This window comes from Lissotriton vulgaris, chromosome 6, assembly GCF_964263255.1.
Source record: "Lissotriton vulgaris chromosome 6, aLisVul1.2, whole genome shotgun sequence".
Taxonomy (NCBI): domain Eukaryota; kingdom Metazoa; phylum Chordata; class Amphibia; order Caudata; family Salamandridae; genus Lissotriton; species Lissotriton vulgaris.
Genome location: NC_141694.1, coordinates 1,450,617,177 through 1,450,638,188, shown reverse-complemented (window position 1 = coordinate 1,450,638,188; position 21,012 = coordinate 1,450,617,177). Strand labels below are relative to the sequence as shown.

The 21,012-nt window shown below is 46.5% G+C and overlaps 1 protein-coding gene across 1 annotated transcript in view; it reads right to left on the bottom strand.

Annotated features, from left to right (window-relative positions):
• Positions 1-21,012, bottom strand: part of EXO1 (exonuclease 1) — a 237,624-nt gene that overhangs the window by 207,951 nt on the left and 8,661 nt on the right. Inside the window, exon 2 of the mRNA XM_086927581.1 lies at positions 13,736-13,908. Within this exon, the coding sequence (XP_086783707.1) occupies positions 13,736-13,896 (161 nt within the window). The 5' untranslated portion in view covers positions 13,897-13,908. The remainder of the gene's footprint in view (positions 1-13,735; positions 13,909-21,012) is intronic.

Sequence of the window (21,012 nt, the reverse complement as noted above, 5' to 3'; positions counted from 1 at the left end):
CATTTGCACCCACACCCCCACACACACACACAGCCACACGCACACAGAGCCACACACAGAGCCCACCCCCACACACACACAGCCCTACACACACACAGCCCTACACACAAACAGCATCACACACACACACACACAAACAGCATCACACACACACACACACACAGCATCACACACACACACACAGCATCACACGCACACACACACAGCATCACACGCACACACACAGCATCACACACACACACACAGCATCACACACACACACACACAGCATCACACACACACAGCATCACACACACACACACACACAGCATCACACACACACAGCATCACACACACACACACAGCATCACACACACACACACAGCATCACACACACACACACAGCATCACACACACACACACAGCATCACACACACACACACAGCATCACACACACACACACACAGCATCACACACACACACACACACAGCATCACACACACACAGCATCACACACACAGCATCACACACACACAGCATCACACACACACAGCATCACACACACACACACACAGCATCACACACACACAGCATCACACACACACAGCATCACACACACACAGCATCACACACACACACACAGCATCACACACACACAGCATCACACACACACAGCATCACACACACACAGCATCACACACACACACAGCATCACAGGGGAGCAAAGAATTATGTGACAGTGGAGCAACGAATTATGTGACAGGGGATCACATACAACAACGTGAACCAGGTTAAGGAAGATGTCAGGAGCTAAGGCACATAACCCCAACTAGCCCTTCGGTTCTCAAAAACAGTATTCAGAGGCTCGGCACCTCTTCTCACAGAGTAAGCACTAACTGCACTCACTGTATCAGCTTCCTGGGTTTAGGGCATGACTCAAAGGCAACGGCGAGTTGTGAAACTCATGAAAGAGAGTCACATGGGGACAAATTCTGTAGGAGGGACAGATAAAAACAAACATGTGCCTCGAATCAGAACCGCACATTCGTCAAAGCCAGGATGGCAAACCCAGGTTCCCTAAAGGGGTAATCATTATTTCATTTTCCCCGGGTATCCCTCAAGTCCTGAGCGCTACTTACCAAACAGTTCACCCAAACTCGCTGGTAATAGCTGGTTTCACCGTTCCACAATCACTAGTTATCAACTGGGAAATCTCAGAACTCAGCCCGCTGAGATCCGTGTACTTGTGTCGCATTCAGGAATCAAAATCTAAAACAACAAGCTTCAACTAATACAGAGACAGACTCGCATGCATACCACAGTCCACAACAGAGTCAGTTACACTCAGACAGAAAGACAACCTCACAAACACCTGGAAGCATGGTTTGTGCACACAGCATAAGGAACAATGCAGGCCAACATGCTCGCAAGAATATATGAAGAAATTAAATGACACATGTAGCCAGACAAGAAGCGACAAACAACATCAGTAGACCTGAGTACACCACAACTCGTTCACATGATAGACCCAAAATTGCCGCACACAATATATACATAAATTCTTGCGCACATTATAAGATAGGTAAAATAAGTATCCTGGTAAACGGACAACAGGCCAACCCGCACATCGCCAAGCACAACCTTGGGCTCAGGGAAATACTTCATGTCAGGTACCGACAGAAAACGGCACAGAGACACGCGATCGGACAGGCACACAAAAACACGAAGAGGCAGACACACACTGGGGAAAGGCACAAAGTCAAGGAAAGACAGGCACAGAGAAACGCCAACAAACGGACACAGAAATATAAAATCAAGCAGGCACAATCCACGAACCTTCCATCTCCTACAGCCGGCCCGCTGCACACCAACGCACCCCACCTAGGCCTAGCCCCACCTTCCCCCCACCAAACAACAAAAACGTTAGAACGGAGATGCGCCAACGGGGCACCGGCAGTGTGCCCCGACACCTCCCCCTCCCTTCTCAGGCACTCACCGGGTCTCGTCGGCGGCTGGAGAGCTCCCTCCCTTCAGGGACTCTCCTCGGTCTCCGGCGTAGGTTGCAGGCTGCTTCTTCCTCCACTTAGGTCCCGGGCCGGCAGCCAATCAGAGCGCGGCCTGGGGAATGACGAGTGTCCCGCAGTACCGCCCCCGGCCTGCCTGACTTCCTGGTCGCGGGCCGGGCGGCGATGGGGACAATTCCTGAAAAAAACGAAAACGGGTCCGCGTTGACGGACAGATTCACCTCCCATGCCCCTTCTGCGAACACGCATAAATAAAACACACGGAGAGCGGGAGGGGAGGGGAGGGTGGGAACAAACACACGGAGAGCGGGAGGGGAGGGTGGGAACGAACACACGGAGAGCGGGAGGGGGGGCGGGGGGGGGCAGGGGCGGGAACAAACACGCAGAGCAGGAAGGCAGGTGCACGGAGAGCGGGGGGGGGGGCAGGGGCGGGAACAAACACGCAGAGCAGGAAGGCAGGTGCCGGCAATGCCGGACCAGATTCGGGGGCGTTCCCGGCTTTCAGCTGACGTCGCGTGACGTCGGCAAAAGCCAAAGAATCTCGGGAACGCCCCCGAATCTGGTCCGGCATTGACGGACAGGCCCCTCGTCCAATGGCTAGGCTCCATTTATGGAGCCAGCCAATAAATGACGAGGGCCGACCCAAACCCACACTACAGTTCTCATTAGGTTTTCGCCTGCGCAAAAAAGATGCGCAGAGCGCATCTTTTCGCCAGGCAAAACCTAAAAACCATGCAAACAAAAAAAATGCATGAAATAAGGCGAGCTTCCTACTTTTAAATAACTGTGATTTTAGGTGTCACTTTAGTCACCGAGGCGGTAAGGGTACATACAGCTGCATGAGATGACACCACTTCTCTCCCATAAGAGGTGTGCTGATTTAATGCAAAAACGTCAAACAAGTGCAGCACTTGTACATATCACACCCAATCATAACATACGAGGATCTTTTCTACAGACTAGTAGCAAGGCCGCAAAATAAGCCTTATACTTTTTGAAAAGTGTTAAGGTTATGAATGCAGAGAGCATCTCTTCTGCAAAGTCTTTAACCACTCCCACTCACCCCTTTCATTCCAAGCATATCTCACACTTCAGCTATGAATGTCATGGGATGGCTGGATGTAGACCTATGCTGCTCGCTCACATGGATATGGAGGAAGGCAGTGGGTACCTGAATGGGTAATAAGATACAACAAGCACTGGCAAAGCCAATATGCCTGGTAGGCTGGTGCAACTATTACTTGAAAGGATTACTTTTTAAACAAGCATTTGCAATGCAATAGGTCATGCATTAGTAAAGTTAGAGGTATTAGTATTGTAAATGACAACTTTTATATTTTGAAAATAGCGAAATTAATAACTTTGTCATTTACAATGCCAATAGTGTTAACTTTTGCAAACGTGACACCTATAGCATTTGTAATGCAATATGTGTTGTATTTACATGACTTAGATGTATTAATATTAAAAACAACAATGGGTTGTATTTTTTTCAATATTTAATACTTAAATAAAAGTTATTGTAATTTATAATGGCAATAGCTTAAACTTTTGCAAATAACTTTTTGGAAGATTATGTTTAGTGTATTTTATTGTAATGAAAATACAAGAACAGAAGTGAAATATAAATTTTTTTTGTGACATTTGTAATAAAATTTGAAATATTGAGAGAACATATTTGAATCAGTTGTTGTTGAATGGTTGCACAGATTGATGCTGTGGTGGCTCTGAATGATATTGTGGGGGCGACAAGTGATGGTGTGGCGTTCAGTGATGCTGTGGTAGTGCATAGTGATGCTGTGGTAGTGCATAGTGATGTTGTGGTGCCCCTGAGTGATGCTGTGGTGATACGATGTATAGTGAGGGCGATAGATAGATAGAGGGAGGGCGAAAGATAGATAGAGGGAGGGCGAAAGATAGATAGAGGCAGGGTGAGAGGGTGAGGGATGGAGTGTGGGCGAGGGATGGAGTGTGGGCCGGGGAGGGATGGAGTGTGGGCCGGATAGAGATGGAGTGTGGGCCGGGGGAGGGATGGAGTGTGGGCCGGGGGAGGGATGGATGGATGGACGGATGGATGGATGGATGGAGTGCGGGGATGGATGGATGGAGTGGGGGGGGGATGGAGTGGGGGGAGGGATGGAATGTGGGGCGGAGGAGGGATGGAGTGTGGGGCGGGGGAGGGATGGAGTGTGGGGCGGGGGAGGGATGGATGGAGTCGGGGGAATGGATGGATGGAGTGCGGGGATGGATGGATGGATGGAGTGGGGGGATGGATGGATGGAGTGGGGGGGATGGATGGAGTGGGATGGATGGATGGAGTGGGATGGATGGATGGATGGAGTGGGGGATGGATGGATGGAGTGGGATAGATGGAGATGGATGGAGTGGGATGGATGGATTGGTAGAATGGGGGGATGGAATGGGGGGATGGATGGATGGGATGGATGGATGGAGTGGGGGATGGATGGAGTGGGATGGGATGGATGGAGTGGGATGGATGGATGGAGTGGGATGGATGGATGGAGTGGGATGGATGGATGGATGGATGGAGTGGGATGGGATGGATGGAGTGGGGGGTGGATGGAATGGGGGGTGGATGGAATGGGGGGTGGATGGAGTGGGGGGTGGATGGAGTGGGGGGTGGATGGAGTGGGGGGATGGATGGAGTGGGATGGATGGACGGATGGAGTGGGATGGATGGATGGATGGACGGATGGATGGATGGATGGAGTGGGGGGGTGGATGGATGGAGTGGGGGGGTGGATGGATGGAGTGGGGGGGTGGATGGATGGAGTGGGGGGGTGGATGGATGGAGTGGGGGGATTGATGGAGTGGGGGATGGATGGATAGATGGATGGAGTGGGGGATGAATGGATGGAGTGGGATGGATGGATGGAGTGGGATGGATGGAGTGGGATGGATGGGTGGAGGTAGCGCATAGTGATGTTGTGTCTCATGCACTTCTGGATATCCGCATTTTCAAGAGCTTAGTTAAGCTCTTAGTTTAGCCACAATAGGGCTTGTCCTATTCATTCCTTGCGGAATAGAATAGGACGAGCCCTAAAAATCAATCAGGGAAGCAGAAGGCAAGAAAACGAGGGCAATCAGGGGAGCAGAAGGCAAGAAAAAAACGAGTGCAATCAGGGGAGCAGAAGGCAAGAACAAGCAATCGCAAAAGCAACAAAAAAACTAGTTATGACAGCAAACAGTTCCATAAAGCTCGAGGCAGTCGTGCTGTGATATAAACAAACACGCTGTAGTCCTAGCAGCAGGCCCTCGGTCCAGTAGTACCCAGGGCAGAAAGATATTTGCCCACCCTCCCTAGCTACTGCTTGTGAATAAAATGTGACAACAGATGCTTTTCACCGGCCAGACTCCAGCGGATTACATCAGATCAGCAACTTGCCTCTAAACACGCTACTTCCCCAGTTAGGGAGTGGGTGTTGATGTGTGTCCACATCAGGTTAGAGATAGATGGGTGGGAACAGAAGGTAAAGGGCCGATAGGGTACTAAAACAGCGACTGCAGCACAGCGGGAGAAAGGGGTACGGGGAAGATATGTGAGTGGGGGTAGGGGTGAAGGCGGGCACTTAGAAAAGAAAGGCGCGCGGCCACTATTTTTGAAAACGTGCCACGCTGCACAACAAAAGGTTTTTATAAAGTTGTTGTGCTTTAATTGCCGAATGTAGAAATACAGAACTGGAGAGGCCGTCGAAGGGACTCGAGGCGATCAATATTACTTACACAAAACCAAAGAAAGCCATGTAAGAGAGAATCGTATATAACTGAATTCATCCAGTACTGAAGGACATCAAAAACACAAAACAGCACTGAGGGGCGTGCACAGTGGAGGCAAAGAAGGTTCTGTGGACTGTGCCAGTGACGCCATAGCACGGATTGGTGTCACAGTGCCAGTAGTTGCTACAGAGCAGTGCGATCACACCGCGTGCAGGATAGTTAGAGCAAGCCCGTCACGTGCTTCATCCTTGATCGAGCATAGTTGCAAGTTCGGGAGGCGGGCACTTGGAAAAGTAAAGAGCACAGAAACTATTTTTGAAAGCGTGCCACGCTGCCCAACAAAAACGTTTTATAAAGCAAAAGGTGCAAGCGGCCCACTTGGAAAATATCATGCACTGCAACCTTTGCTACTACTACTACGCTGGGGGAAAAAAACATACAATGTTGTAAAAAAAGAAGCACGCCCGAGGCAGTAACCGGATCACAAGTGGGGGAGGTGTGCTGTGTCTGCCTGCTGGCAAAGCTAGCAAGTAGGGCAGGGGCCAGGAGATAGAAATTCAAATATAGAACCAACGCAGGGCCGCTTCTTTAATATTTTGATGGATTAGGTGAATGGGGGTCATGAACATAGAAGAAAGACATAAGCCGATCACATAAGTGTTAGCTTGGTCCGGTGTATCGGAAAAAAGGAAAATAATAAAAAAAAAAAAATAAAACAAGGGAAACAAGTTTTTAAAAAAGTGCACTGGGAGGGGGGGGGGGGGGGGAGAAGAAATGCGAGATACGGCCTGGCGGCCGTCAAAGTGAAAGTACGGCCGGCCGCCTGCCGTGGAAGAAGAAATGCCTGAGGGCGAGCGCACGCTGTGGGCTGAAGAGCGCGTGAATGGGTGGTTTGTGACGTAGCTGAAAGTGTGAAGCAGGGGGCGGGGAGCGGAGCCCTTTGAAGTGAAGCTCTCGGAGGCAGGCGGCTCGGGAGCGAGGGAAAAGCGCGTGCTAGTGTTCACGTGAACTGTTTGAAATCCGCCCGATGGTTTGAGGACTTATTTTGCCCACTATAATTCTCCCCTATCCATTCCTTGCGGATTGGGATAGGCGAGACCTAAAAAAGCATATGTCACAAAATAAAAAATGAAAAAATGCGTCGAGAAGTGGCGGCCCGCTGCGGTTTCAGAATGCGGACATTAATTTCTTCCCCGATTTCACTCAGGCCATCCAGAAACGCCGCCAGAGTTTTATGGGTGTGAAACGGAGACTGAGGGAGATGGGGTTGAGATACTCCATGCTTACCCAGCGAAACTGCGTATAGAACATGGTGATCGGACGCTGTTCTTTGATTTGCCGGATGCTGCAGGGGACTGGTTGGACACTTTGCCTCAGCGTCGGACTACTACGGAGGATCTGTCGGAGGGGGCGTCAGGAGGTCCAGGTTCCCAGGAATGAACTTTAAAATGTTGGCCTTCTTTCTGCGAAGGGTTCTGCGGACGGCATCATTCATTGACTTTTGTTTCCTTTTCTCTTTATTTTTCCTGTTTTCTCAAATTTGGAGGGTAACGGGGGGTGATAGGATGTCTCCTTTCTCCTCTGGGAGCTTTCTGTAGGCTAGTTTATAAGGGGCGACAGGCACACTGCTAGTTGGGGTGGCTTTTAGTCGAATGCAGGGGTGCAGGGTGGGGGTTAGTTGGGTTGTGTGTTCTTCTTTTGCTCTTCTCTTCCTACTTTTCTCATGGCGAGGGAACTACTGTCTTGACTGCATCGTTTCGGTGGCTGCTTTCTGGGGGGGATGGCTGGGACGGGGCATCTTTGATGATGGGGGGTAAGACCTTGAATGTACTCAGTTGGAACGTGAATGGGTTAGGGGATCGTATTAAACGTGGTGTTGTGATACAAATGTTTAAACGTTGTGTTCCAGATATTATTCTCCTGCAAGAAACTCATCTCGTTGGTAATACTTGTAAGGCTCTGAATAGAAAGGGGTTCAAAATGGTGGCCCATTCCGGGTTCTCTACGGGATCCCGAGGGGTGGGGATAATGGTGCGCATGTCTCTTCCCCTGGAGGTGGAGTCCACACTGGTTGATGATAGGGGCCGCTATGTAGCCGTGGTGAGCAGATGGGAGGGGCGCACCCTGGTTTTGGTTTCGGTTTATGTCCCCCCGGGGTTGCAAGCGGCTACCTTCCAAGATCTTGGAGGCGCCATTTTGGGTCTCCCGGAGGGGCTGTTAATACTGGGTGGGGACCTTAACTCTGTGGTTTCGGGCACCTTGGATCGTTTTCCGTCCAGAGATCTGCGCAGCGCACAATCATGGCTCCCGGACTTTATGAGCACTATGGGCCTCATTGATTGTTGCCGACTTTTACATCCCGCCCAGCGACAGTACACTTTCCATTCGGGGGCTCACGGTAGTCTCTCCCGCATTGATTACATTCTGACGCTCTCGGCTCAGGCACAGACTGTCTCTGGGGCTCGCCTCATGGCCAGGGGTATATCGGACCACTCTCCGGTTTGGGTGTCTTTTGACTTTGGCATCGCGGCGGCGACTAGGGTGGCGCCGGTCAATCCCTGGTATTTCCGCAACCCCAAAACTCGAGACCTCCTTGCTAAAGCTATCGATCTGTATTTCACGGAGAATACAGGCTCGGTAACGTCGGCCCTTTCCCTCTGGGAGGCCTTTAAGACTGTCCTTAGGGGGGAGGCTTTCTCCTTGATAGCCGAGGTGCGCAGACGACGGGATGAGGACATGGTGCGGTTGGAGTCGGAAATTGCAGACATGAATTCCCAGTTAGCGCTGGGACCGACACCTGAGCTGCTCCATGCTCTCTCCCTGAAGCTGTCGGAATACAGTGCCACTGCCACGGACGTGGCCAAGGCGATGGGCAGGGAACAGCAAGGGAGGATTTACGACGCCGGAGACAAGGCGGGCAAGCTCCTTGCCTGGCTGGACAAGAAGGAACTGGCTTCTCGTGTGGTGCCTGAGATCCTGGGCGACGATGGTCTGGTTGTTACTGACCCCACTGCTATTGTCGCGGCGTTTGCCGACTACTTTGAGACGGTTTATACATCGGTCTCCGCTCTGACTGAATCGGACTCGGCCTCCTTCTTAGAGGGGGTTGAGCTCCCTTGCCTGTCTGATACTGAGCGTGATGACATGAACCGCGGCATATCGGTTGACGAGGTGGCGTTGGCGATAAGGTCTTTGCGCTCCGGGACCCAATGGTCTCCCGGTGGAGCTGTATAAAATCAAAGCGGACGCTATCGCCGCGCCCCTGCGGAATATGTTCTTGGAAGCCCGAGACGCCGGCGAACTCCCACTGGATCAACGCCTGGCTACCATTGTGGTCATCCATAAGGAGGGAAAGCCTAGAGACCTTTGTAGGTCGTATCGTCCTATTTCCTTGCTAAACGCCGAGCCCAAAATCCTGGCTAAGTTACTGGCCAATCGGCTCGTGGGCGTGATCGCGGACTTGGTCCACCCGGACCAGGCTGGTTTCATACCTCATCGTAACACAGCCCTTAATCTTAGAAGGCTTCACGCTGTCATGGCGCGGGCGCACATGCTCTGTGAACCAACAGTCCTGGCCTCGCTCGACGCGACGGTGGCGTTCGACTCGCTCGAATTGAACTATCTCTGGGCGGTGCTTTCTAAGTTTGGGTTCGGCCCCGACTTCATCAGTTGGGTTCGGCTCCTCTATTCCTCCCAGATGGCCAACGTAACGGTCAATGGTCGCATGTCAGCTTCCTTTGCTTTGTGCAGGGGTACCAGACAGGGTTGCCCGTTATCGCCGCTCCTTTTTGCCCTTGCGCTGGAGCCACTGGCTGCTTGGATCCGCACTCACCCTGATATTACTAGTATCAAATGGTCACCGGGGTTTGAAGATCGCGTTTCGCTATACGCGGACGATATTCTTCTTTACCTCACCTCCCCCTGTCGGTCCTTAATTGTGGCTTTTGACGTACTGGGTACCTTTGGTAGATACTCGGGCCTGGTCATTAACTGGTCTAAGTCCTACATCTACGTGCTGCGCGGAGACACTCCGCGTCTCCCTAGGGGCTGTGCCATTCTGGTCTCGCAACAGGGCTTCAAGTACCTGGGCATCTATATTTCAACGGATGCCCGGGCACGATACGCGAACAACTTGCTCCCTCCTCTGGCACGCCTTCGGTGTGACGTGGAGGGTTGGAAAAGATTGCCGCTGTCCCTGTTGGGCCGTGCGGCGTTGTTCAAAATGATGTCCCTGCCGAGATTCCTATATGCGCTTCAAAACACGCAGGACCCAGTACCTTCTAAATATTTCAGGGAGATTGAGGGCCTGCAGCGTACCCTTTTGTGGGATGGTAGACCGCGAATTGCCATAGTCAAACTGACCATTCCGTGGTACGACGGTGGTATTGCTTTGCCTGACGTGCGCCGGTACTACTGGGCTTCTCAGTTGGCGGCCATCAATCATGGCTTTTATGGACCGGTGGTTAATCCGGGATACGCCATGGATCGCTGGCTCATGAACGACGGGATGTACTACAGAGCGCTGTATTCTAGATCTCTAGACCGGAAATTGACTGGTCCCACCAGGACTGCTGTGCACTTGTGAAGGGCGGTCACAAAGGCTCTGGGGTGGAAGGATAGGCTCACCATGGCTACTCCCCTTTATGATTCTGACTTGTTGGGGAAATTGTGGCATTCCAAAGGATTTGACCGGTGGGACCTCATTGGTATTTCCAAAGTGGCGGACGTGATGGCCAGGCGGGAAATTAAATCGTTTGCTGTTCTACAGGCAGAATTTCAATTGGGGGCCACAGAGTATTTTCGGTACGCACAATTGAGACATGCCCTTACGTCCTCCTTGCCTGTGGGTGAAAAAGTCCCCGAGTCATCCTCGCTAGAGGACAGAGTGCTGGACGGCCACATGCCGGACAGTGCCATCTCCCTGACCTACAAAAAACGTATTAATGTACGGACGGACCTGTTGGTGAAAGTACGAGACCTCTGGATGAATGATGGGATTGAGATGGATGACGAGGACTGGCAGTCAGCGGTTTCCTCCCCTAAGGAGGTGGCTATTTCGGCCAGACTGCGCTTGGTCCAGCTGAAAGTGCTCCACAGGGTGTATGTCACTGGCCCCAGGTTGATTCGTATGGGGCTTTCCCAGGATGGCCTTTGCAGGAGAGGGTGTGGTGTGACGGCCACTTTCATGCATACTATTTGGGAGTGCCATGCCATAGCCTCTTATTGGGAGCGAGTGCATGCAGTTATGCGTGTCGTGACTGGTGTGACTTTGCCTGCGGAGGCTCGACGCTACTTGCTGAATGTGTGGGGTCCGACCGACTATAATACCGCTCAGACCCGCTGGATCACCCTGGGTAATATGGTGGCCAAGAGGGACATAGCCCAGAGATGGGGTGCTCCGACCCCCCCCACTGTGAGTCTTTGGAAAACCAATATGGACTGGTGCATGCTCCGGGAGAAAACTGTCTACTTAGCCCGGGGTAAGCCCAAGATGTGGGGACTGGTCTGGGGTGCCTGGAATTCGTATAGAGGTGACATCTGTGTGCCCCCAGAGGAAGCCCAACCGGAGATTCGCCTCTCGCCATAGCTACTCCCTCAACCCAGGTTTCACGTGAAGTAATCCTGTTTTTTTTGCTCCCCTTACACATGTTTGCTTATTTGAAATGGTTATTTCATGATGCTAGTGCTCCTACCTCTCCCCCTGGATATGTGCCTTACCGAATTTCTATGCTCCTTTGCCTTGCCATCTTCTTCTTCTTCTTCTCCCCCTTCTTTCTTCCCTTTTCCTTCTTTTCCTTGTCCCTCCCTGGTTTCTCTTTGTTCATTGAGTTTATTTTCAAAACTATCAAATTAAACCGGATTGCTCCTTTTACTGTTTTGTGCACACCTCCAAATTGCTTTATAATGCTGCCTAGCCTCCGGGATGTATGGCTGTTTTTAAATTTAAAAAAACCGACTTGCACATCATTTTAATATAACAGGTACCTTCTAGCGAGCCGATGTACTTATAACAGGCACAGGAACCAGACTTAGTTTTAAGGTACATAATTGTGAAGTGATTCTTATTAGTGCACAGCAAAGGCACTACTAGCTTAGAACGAGAATATGTTGCTGGTGACATCGCCGAAAGAAGTTTTAGAGGAGAAGTGAGGCCGAGCACGCTGGGGAAGCAATAGATGGCTTTGATGTAGACGCGCGTGGCAGGCGGATGGAAAGCGCGTGCAAAAATCATAGCTCTATACATCAAGGGCACTGCGAGTAGCTTAATGGTAGTGGTCATTTTAATAAGTTGCTCAATAATAGACAGCTACGTTTGTATTACTTTTGTTTTCGGAAAGTGATTGTGATTTGATGCATAGCAACGGCACACTCGTCTGACGTCTGAAGTGTTTGGTAGCTGCGGAATCAGTTTTGTTGCATAAACCAATCAGATGCAACAGTTTCAATAAATAATGCGGAGATGGATCAGCAAGAGGTATTTCCACCATTAGAAGTACCAAGCACAAAAGTATGAGCGGAAGACGCGGCGACTAAGAACAACATATCCCTGCCAAGGGGTCAGCCCCCGAGGCTGAACTGTAAGTCTTTGCATTATGAAGTAAGGATTTATTTGACTGGCATCCCTCCCAGCCCCCCACCCCCTCACAACACCACCACCGGGCCGTGGATAATCTGGCTGCTGCAGAAGCGGCTCTTGTGGAGGGCAGAAATGAATCCAGAGTTCTACAGAGACGCAAACCTCAGATGTAATGCCAAGGATTGGTCTGCCTCTAAAACAGCAGGGTCACTTCAAGGCCACAGAGTGAAGGCCTTCATGGGAGAGACTAGTGTGCATGCAAAGAGAATGGTAGTCTGAGGTGCTGTTCCCTAGCCAGTATGGGCTGGGCGAGGAAAATCGTGCTACACTGAGAAGAACAGCAAGGCACAGAGATCCATCTGGGGCTGAAACCCTTAGAGGGAGTACAAAAAAAACATGCAAACAAAAAAAATGTATGAAATAAGGCGAGCTTCCTACTTTTAAATAACTGTGATTTTAGGTGTCATTTAAGTCACAGAGGCGGTAAGGGTACATACAGCTGCATGAGATGACACCACTTATCTCCCATAAGATGTGTGCTGATGTAATGCGAAAACGTCAAACAAGTACACCACTTGTACACAACAGGGATGTAATTAGGAGGGGGGAGGAGAAGTGGAGAAGTGAGGCCGAGCACGCTGGAGAAGCAACAGATGGCTTTGATGTGGATGCGCGAGGCAGGCGGATGGAAAGCGCGTGCAGCAGGGGGCGGAGCGAATCAAAGTGAAGCTGCTGGTGGCAATGATGCGAGGAAGGCGGATGGAAGCGCGTGCACGGACACATGCACTCGTCGAAATCCGCCGCCTGGTTTTGCTTTCCTGATCCAACCCTATAATTCTCCCCTATCCATTCCTTGCGGATTGGGATAGGCGAGACCTAAAAATGTACCAATAAAAATGAATGTTTTATTTTACAAATCATTTGCTTTCTTTGTACAAGGCTGGTCATTCCATATCTAAGAACATCTATACGATATTCTATCTGAATGAACACAGTGTGTACGTTCTCTGTTTTCCATTATACCTCGTACTTTCTGATTACCTGAAAATGATTCAAGCTGGCTCCTGACTCTGGGAATAGCAATAGATTAAATATGACAGTTGGCACTGTCATAGTGCCCCATAATAATTTTTTCTTCATTCACCAGGGCATGTTTAGGTCATTCAAGTATGAACTTAATTTATCTAAATGAAAAGTCAGAGCAGCTGCAGATGAAATATGCAAACAGAGAGTACACAGGTGGACAACTTAAGTGTAAATCATATCTTCGCACTTGACCTTAAAAAAGGGAAGTGAAAATGTATTATAATCACGAGTTCTCCTAAGTGAAACTGGCAACTGCTACTCTGCTGAGTACATGTAAATAAAGCGCTGAGACTCCCCAAAATGCAGTACAAAGATATTCAGGTAAACTTACTGATCTGTAGGTTCTCCCTTAGCGAGTTTCTCTGCACAGGCAAAAGCCCCCTTATGGATCCAGCAGTATGTATCCACTGCCACGGTTTGCCCCTTGTACTTCTTCACATGGATGGGTTCAGAGGCTTCTTTGAGGAACTGCAGCAAACCCTGTATTCCCATCTTCACACACCACTGGATTTTAAAGCACATCGAACATCATATCATTAACAGGATTGCTTGTGTGAAGAAATCTTGACGTTATCACATAAACACAGTGATCAACATAATTTCAATAGTTCTAAGCATTTCTTACATGCATCAATTTCAAGTAAAAATACACAAATGCATTATCATAACGCGGGCTCATAGAACTCTCTCAGACATTGATATGACAATCAGAAGCGAAGCGCAATCAACATCACTACAAACTTTCAAAGCCATTCAGCGAATGACTTATAAAGTCAGCAGCACTTTGAAGGGACATGGCTGAAGTAGCAGCCTCTTTCTTGATCAACTAACCATCTCAACAAAACACTTGTCGATTTCACATGTTCTACTGCTTCTGTTCATTAGGGAACTTGACAAGTTAACAGCATTGTAAGTGTGCTGCTGAGTAACGCTCTAGTCCCTGACTCCATTGGCAATTGTTTACCACCTTACCCAGAAAGCCTTTAAACAATATATATCTTTCAATACCTTTGGTCCATCTATTTGATAAAAGAAATGTGTCAATTTGTCAAAAGTAACAAATCTATCAAACCCACAAACAATAACAAAAGATCAATAAATAAAGCGCATTGGCAAAGCCAAACGATCTGGCCTTGGCAAGCCTGCAACATTGTTTTCCAACATAGACAATATGAAACAAAATAAACCTTGCAAAATAAAAAATATATAAATACAAAGGAGTGGCCAAGCAGGCATGGCACATTAGTCGCAACACTGCAGGACACAGATTTTTAGGCAACTGTGTATAAGTGATCAGTCAAAACGCAATCACTCAACGTACAAGACAGCCATTGGATGAAGTGAGCAGAACTGACCCTCAATGCATTGCTGTATGCCTTGGAAGAAAAATGTGAATGACACAAAGTGGGAATGACCAACGGATGAAGAGGGCTCACAGAAAGTCATTGTATGTATAAAGAAATATAAATATATATATATTTCTTTAAATAAATTAAATTTTAAATAAATATATATATATATATATATGTGTGTAAGAACATGGCTGTTCAGCTGACACAACCAGTAGGGGCTAGGGTAGCTGCTCCCACTTGGATGCCTGTTAAGCAAGGCTTCTTCAAATGCTCCACATGTCGAGCATGTACCTTTGGTGTAAATACCAACAAATACAGCACACCCTTTAGTAAGAATGAGTTAAAAATAAAGGGGAATTTTGATTGCCACACAGAATTCGCTGTGTATGTTCTCACGTGCACCTGCAGCCTCAGGTACGTGGGCAGCACCATAAAGCCGGTGCACGTGAGAATATTACAACATATTAGAGCCATCATCAACAGCGACCCCACCTACCCGGTAGCTAGACACTTTAAGTCGATACATGACAAAAACATCAAGTGTCTATCCTATTATGTTATCGATGCAGTACCTATTCCAAAAAGAGGTGGGGATAGAGAAAATATGCTAAGGCAGTTGGAGACTAAATATATACTTAACCTTAATAGTAAGTCTCCCAATGGATTAAATACCACCGAAGACATGCACACATTTCTGTAGTAGATCTGTTATGAAATTTGAAGCAGAAGTTGACTTGAAAACATTTGAAGAATATTGTGTAAAAAATGTTATTAACCTCTAATCTCTAATTTTAAAAAATTCACTTATTTTTTCATTTTTGCACAGCACTATGCACTTTCTGTTGACTCAATGAATTTCAATATCTTATGAGCTTTTAGGGGGGGTGGTTTTAGATATCCAGGCTTGGATTTTTTAACACCATGTAACCCAATTTTAGCTCATTTGAAATGATTATTACAGTTTACATTGTGAATAAGGTTCTGATAAAAATGGTTTGTTATTTAATAATTTATTTAGTCGCAGCAATTGCACAGAAGCATGATTTGCACTACAAAGCGTGATTTTGCACATATTGGTTTTATAGGCATTCATGCCGATATGTTTTAACTCCATATTGAACATTTTTATAGAGTTTTTAATATGAGATGTTTACTTAACCTATACGTTATATTGCACATACCAATCTTAGGTATTTATGCTGGTATCTACATCATATATAAAGGAATACTGCGCTTAAAAATATATTATTGCAAAAATAATGAAAATGAGAATTAAGTCTCTTTATATACAATTTTTAGTTATTTATTGCGTAATGTTGCACATTGTTTTATAATGCATTTATGCAGCAAGATGAACTTAACATCACAAACCAGAACCTATACAATGCTTAAACTGGTCGCCATTGATACATAAGGTCAACAGAAGTATTTTTTCACTGTTTATCATCACATGACTGAAATGTTTGAAAAATGAGTATTTAAAAATGTAACAAACTGCAATGTCGCTATGTGATCAAGGTTACTAGTTAACCGAAACGCGACATGGCTGGAATACCATTTTGAAAGAGCAAATAAATCTTCCCACTGAAACACATCTGCTGCTTTGGGGTCCTTTGTCTGTTTGGTGTGGAATCGCCGTGAAAACAGAAGTTGCCACGCATATATATATATATATATATTATTTTATTAAACATGAGATTGGTGAAACACCTTAAAGCTTTCTCTAGGTCACACATAAAAAAAGAGATGGGTTCTCAAATTTACAAGTAGGAGATCAGGTTCTCAGTGTGGAAAGCAGTGGATGACAATCTCCACTGCCAAGAAAATATTACATAAAAATGATCAAGGTAAAAACATCAAAGTCTTACAAAGCAATGTTTATGCATCAAATATCACACAAAATGTATTCTTTGTTCATACAGGACTGCAACGGATCCATTGTTGTATATTAAAAGAGGCTCATAGAAATCTAGGCTCTATCAATAATCTGATCTCTGTAAAAGTATTCTAAGTGTGCATATTTTACTCACTACCTTTGGAAGGGGGCAGTAAGATAATTTCTCATTGAGCGAAAAAAATCGTAAATCTTAAACCTGATGAGAATTTTTTTTAAACAGAATAAATTAAGAATGGGTGGAAATTAAGCATTATTAGGGAGCAACAGCAGTATATGCAATTCTTGTGGCACAACACTGTACATTCACTTATGTGTACATATTACTACATAAGGGTGTGTAGAAATTTGGGAAGGGTCCAATGTATTGGTTAATTCCCATTTTTTGTGGCTCAGCAGTTATGGAAAAAATGACGCCCATCGCTTTGTTAGTTTCCAATGTATAGAACACAGGATATGCTAAACCTGCAGTGACCTGCCGGTGGAACTGGTCTTAAGTAGAGTCAATAGTCCGTCAAGGAAGAAGTCAAAGTACCAATGCAATATTAAGCAAAGTAGCAAGAAACACCCATTTTAGTATTTGGGTTCAAACATATATCAATTTAATTTGGGCGGGCGGGGTCCTAGTAAAACAATTGTGTTTGAAACACAGGTTACTTTTGTACAGAGTCAAATATAAAACATGCAACCAACATGTGATTCAACACAAATGGTTTTTTCGTGATTGCAGAGAAAAACAACAAGCATTTACAATGCAACGGTTTCGCCTTTGCAAAAGTTAGAGCTATTGGCATTGTTAATGACAACATTTTTATTTATGTGTTGGTTTTGAAAACAGATAAATAAATGGCAGTCATTTAAAATGCCAATAGCTTATTGTCTCGCAAATGCGAGATCTATTGCATTTGCATACACACACACACACAGAGCCACACACACACAGAGCCACGCACACACACTGAGCCACGCACACACACTGAGCCACGCACACACACTGAGCCACGCACACACACTGAGCCACGCACACACACTCAGAGCCACACACACACACTCAGAACCACACACACAAACTCAGAGCCACACACACACACTCAGAGCCACACACACACACTCAGAGCCACACACACCTGTTCAGGCGCTTTTTGTGTTAAAAAACACAATGTTCTTTTTCCATGAGAGTGGTATTTCTAGGTGTACACCAATATTTGACTTCGAATGAGCATTGAAAGGAAGTTCGACACCATTTCATGTGCTCTTTTGAATGTGTTTCTATACATTTTAAGACACAGAAGCGCTGAAAAGGGAATTACGCATAAAACAAACATGGAATTACGCATAAAATGAGTGTAAATCAAAAAGTTAAATAGCACATAAATGCTCCCAAAAATATATTCTGTGCCACAAAAATGTTTTGTCTTATGCCACAAAATGTGTTACTCCATGCTTAAATCTTCTAGGAGTTTGGAACCGCTTATGGTATGGTTCTGGCTAAAATTAATGTATAACGTCTGCACATAGAAAGCTGCAAGACATAAGCCGTAAACAGAACTGCCAAAAGTACTGTGCCATTAAATTAACAAAATTGAGGAAGGAAGCGCCTCTGTGACACCCTTGAGGTTTCAACTCTTGTGAGTCAAGACATCTCTCCTCACAGTCAGAACTGGTAATAAATAGCATATTACATATTACACTTCTAACACATTCATATATTCCATCCTCACACAACCACTAACCTGCCCTGCATTTATGTGCCTTAAAATATTAGTAATAACCAATTGTAACCAAACATGAACCTGACAATATGTTCATACACTGAATTGACACCCAGTTTGTACTTCCTATTTCAGCCCACGTTTTCATACAATATCAAAGAGTGACTTTGAACAGGTTATGCCAATCCATCATCGTCTAGCATAAAACATACAATGGTGGTAGCAGTTGCCAAACTTAATGGCATAACCTTCAACCACTCCGATGGGTTCAATTCCAAATAAAGCGCAGTAGCCTAGGATTAAACAAATGATAATACACATTTAGGTAAGGATGTTTATTATCACACCTATAGAGTAATATCTTCAGAAAATTCCTTATGGGATCTGAAACGATGATAACATTAAGATGTAATTGTGCACTAAATACTACAGGCTGCAGAAAATCCAAATGAAAAGACAAGTTCAAGATCACTGTTCAAGAGAGGCATTCGGGGTAATTCCCCACCCAAAGTATACAACACGTGGACATAAAAACACACACCCTCATTGGCAAAGAGCACGTTCATGGCAATGCGTCTTTCTTCATTTACTAAATGTGTTCTCCAGGCCCACACGACTGACCAATGAATTGAAGGATTTTCCTCTGTGCTTAAAATGGAAAAATAGAGGTGCAGGAAAAATAGAAGGGCTTGTTTCTGGGAAGTGCTGCTACTTTCCAAGTAAAAGTATTATGTTTCTCTTGAGAAGAGCAGGTACGCTCTCTCTCAAAATAAAACCAAGTGCAGGTGCACAGTACCGGCCCATTTAAAGCACTGTCTTTCTATACCAGTGCTGATTTTGTGCTTGCTTGGAGTGTCCCTTATTATGGGTTTTCTTCCCTTTTCACTGTAAGTTTATTGTGCCAGGGCCTCGTTGTGAGGGCGCGTTTTACTTAGTTGTTTTTTTAAAATATACAAGGCTCCGGTTCACGTAGGTTGAATGCTTAGCCTGCCGAGTTTGGGTACCACTTTTCTCACACCCAAAAGGGTGTTCGGATGAGCCGAGCCAGGGTGTGGCGAGCACCGTGGAACGACTAGCAGTTCTGGGAAAAGGAGAGAAAATAGTTGATAATGTGGCATTATCCTGCCGCTCGGGCTCACACCACTGGGATGTTGTGAGACTGTCTGGGTGAGCTGATGTCACTTCAGAGGTGCGTCATTTGCTCGAATGAAGCATATTTCGAGAAAAGGGGAGGGGCGAGCCTAGTGGAAACATTGGTAATTAGCAGTGGAAAGCCTGGAGGGTTGTTGGTTTTTTTTCATAATGTGACTTGCACCCTATCAAAAACCATCAGGAATAACAAACATTCATGTGCAAAGAAACGTCATGATAGCCTATTTAGTTGTTATAATCGTATTTTTTGCCAGCAGACCGATTTAGTTGCAGCATAAACATTGGGGATGTCGAGAAGCTTGTCCGGGGCGGGAAACAGAGGGGGAGAAAGGGTGGAGATATTGGGGAAGCAGGGAAAGAGTGAGGTTAGGCACACCCAAGTGGGGATAGAGAGAGGACACGCAGATGAGACAGAGAGGAGAGACTGGCAGAGTCACTGGAAGTTTAGATTACTAGATCTGTTTATATTAAAAGGAAGAAAGCGGAGGGGGGCAAAGAGACGAGAATAAAGAGAGAAAGAGATTGGGTGGAGTATACTGCAATCAGCTGATAAACTTGTTTTTATTACTGTATATGTTAATGTTTGTGGGTGTGCGCTCGCGTGCTTGCGAACCTCGTTGTACAACAATAATTATTGTGTATTTTTTTTTTCAATTTCTGTACCCACCCCCTCTTGCCTAATCTTTCAAACCAGTTTATTATCACCTGGCATACATGATGTGCAACAGTGTATTGTCACAGGCGAGTGCCACATTGATAAAAAAAAAAAAAAAGTAGTGGTTAGGGGGACGACCCCACTTTTATCACGATGGGATAATTTAATAAAGGACGCGCACTTGAATGGCTCCATTTTATACATTGCTGAAATCCCAGCCCACGACCTCCGAGCTCAGCGGCCAAGTGAAGGAAGAAGGGCGAGTTGGGCGGCCTGTGTCACCCGAGCAGCCTGCAGCTGGACTCCCGGCTACCTACCTCTGGTCGGGCTCTGAGCCTGGGCCACAATGCGGGATGAAAGCGTGCTCTCCCTGTACCGAAACGGATAATGTGCCCCCACCCCTCCCCCTTCTTGACACAACACACTGAGACTAATCGCTCATAATTTAGGGGGAGGGGCCATCTATTGTGCCAAAAGTGCAAATGGTCAGCACATGAGGCGTCACTCCCTGTGCTCCTGATGGAGAAAAGGTACCACAGGAAAAAACATAATATTTCAGTTTACATCCCTATTAAATCATTGCCTTGTTTGGAATGATTACCTGTGAATAACAGCAACAGCGCCAAGTACCTTGCAAGATCATTCCATCCTTTGCCCCTCGTCTCTAATGTGCAGCTCTGTAATTCAAGGCCTTCATGTATTTAATAATGATATGTGAGGCACTTAGATTTTCCATCCATCTACAACACTGTGTGCCCAGGCCTGAGCTTTTCCTTTACAAGTACTTGTTATTATTATATGCATTGAATAGTTGAAGCAAACAAGAACTACAATTCCCAGAGT